At 57.9% G+C, this 1747-nt stretch overlaps 1 protein-coding gene across 1 annotated transcript; it reads left to right on the top strand.

Annotated features, from left to right (window-relative positions):
- Nucleotides 1-10: 10 nt before the first annotated feature.
- LOC108804229 (protein pelota homolog) lies at nt 11-1743 on the top strand (the record flags this gene model as incomplete). The annotated part of the gene is made up of 3 exons (XM_018575976.1): nt 11-119; nt 1022-1185; nt 1675-1743. Coding segments are annotated over exons 1-3 (324 nt in total), but the record flags the coding sequence as incomplete, so codon positions are not given.
- Between the last annotated feature and the right edge of the window lie 4 nt (nt 1744-1747).

Genomic DNA, 1747 nt, shown 5'->3' with positions numbered 1-1747 from the left:
CTCTCATCTGTCATCTTGTGTTCTGCAGATGGGGGCGTATCACACCATTGAGCTGGAGCTTAACCGCAAGTTCACCCTCGCCAAGAAGCAGTGGGACAGCATTGTTCTGGAGAGGATCGGTAAGAGGGGCCCCCGAGGGCCACCAAACCCCCCCCCAAGTGATAACACCAGGAATGCATACTGTGCCTCCGCGTTACTATGAATAGTCCTTGTGATCCGCGCGCGTCGTCCTCGCACAGGGGTACTAAGCCGGGCACAGCGAGCTGGAGGGATCCACATAGTCGGGTAATACTGCCACCTACAGGAGGAGTCTCATATAGGCCCCTCCCACTCCCAGCATTCCTCTGGGAGGATGGACTCTGCTGGAAGAAAAGTGCTAGCTTTATCAACACCAGACCTCGGGCCCCTCACCAGACCTCGGGCCCCTCACCAGACCTCGGGCCCCTCACCAGACTGGGCCCCTCACCAGACCTCGGGCCCCTCACCAGACCGGGCCCCTCATGTCCACTATGGAGTCCTTATCTCATTGTGCCCAGTCATTGTGCCCAGCCTTCTGCTCACTGAGGTTCCAAGTGACCTGTGGGGCCCTCCCTCGCAGAGTCTGCCTCTGGAACCTGGAAATGATTCTGGGCCTGCAGTTGTCCGGTTCGGTCCAAGTGGTCTATATTGGGGGGGAAGGAAGCTGGTCCCGGGGGGAAGGAAGCTGGTCCCGGGGGGAAGGAAGCTGGTCCCGGGGGGAAGGAAGCTGGTCCCGGGGGGAAGGAAGCTGGTCCCAGTGAGCAGGAAGCTGGTCCCAGTGAGCAGGAAGCTGGTCCCAGTGAGCAGGAAGCCCTGTGCTGGCTGTGACCCTGATCTGTAGGAGGATCCTCCCACCACTAGAGGTCCCCATGTTGGAGTCATGTGATGACGTCTCCGTCACCATGCTGTGGCAGCATAACCCAACCATCTATGACTCTGTGTCCCTCGATGGACCTCCAGGAAAAAGATCTGACGGTCATCACGCGAATGGTATTTCCCTCAGATCAGGCCTGTGACCCCGCCTTCAGCGCCGATGTCGCCGCGGTGGTCATGCAGGAAGGACTCGCCCACATCTGTCTGGTCACACCCAGTATGACCCTCCTCCGAGCCAAGATAGAGACCAACATCCCGCGCAAGAAGAGGGGCAGCTGCACGCAGCATGAGAAGGTGATTGGCCGCACTCTGTCTTCTGTGACTCTCCCCGACCCCTTCCCTTGACCGTGTCCTCCATCTTGTCTTCCCGTGTCCTCCTGACCCCTTCCCTTGACCGTGTCCTCCATCTTGTCTTCTGTGACTCTCCCCTTCCCTTGACCGTGTCCTCCATCTTGTCTTCCCGTGTCCTCCTGACCCCTTCCCTTCACCGCGTCCTCCATCTTGTCTTCCCGTATGCTTCCTCTACACCTTCCCTTGACCGCGTCCTCCATCTTGTCTTCCCGTATGCTTCCTGAACACCTTCTCTTGACCGTGTCCTCCATCTTGTCTTCCCGTATGCTTCCCGAACACCTTCCCTTCACCGTGTCCTCCATCTTGTCTTCCCGTATGCTTCCTCTACACCTTCCCTTGACCGCGTCCTCCATCTTGTCTTCCCGTATGCTTCCTGAACACCTTCCCTTGACCGTGTCCTCCATCTTGTCTTCCCGTGTACTGCTATCGCAGGCTCTGGAGAAGTTCTATGAACAGGTCATGCAGGGAATTATCCGTCACATCAACTTTGATGGTGAGTACCGGT

This window comes from Nanorana parkeri, unplaced genomic scaffold (genome assembly GCF_000935625.1).
Source record: "Nanorana parkeri isolate BGI_ZX_2015 unplaced genomic scaffold, ASM93562v1 scaffold7476, whole genome shotgun sequence".
Classification (NCBI taxonomy): domain Eukaryota; kingdom Metazoa; phylum Chordata; class Amphibia; order Anura; family Dicroglossidae; genus Nanorana; species Nanorana parkeri.
This window is presented reverse-complemented; position numbering and strand designations above follow the sequence as displayed.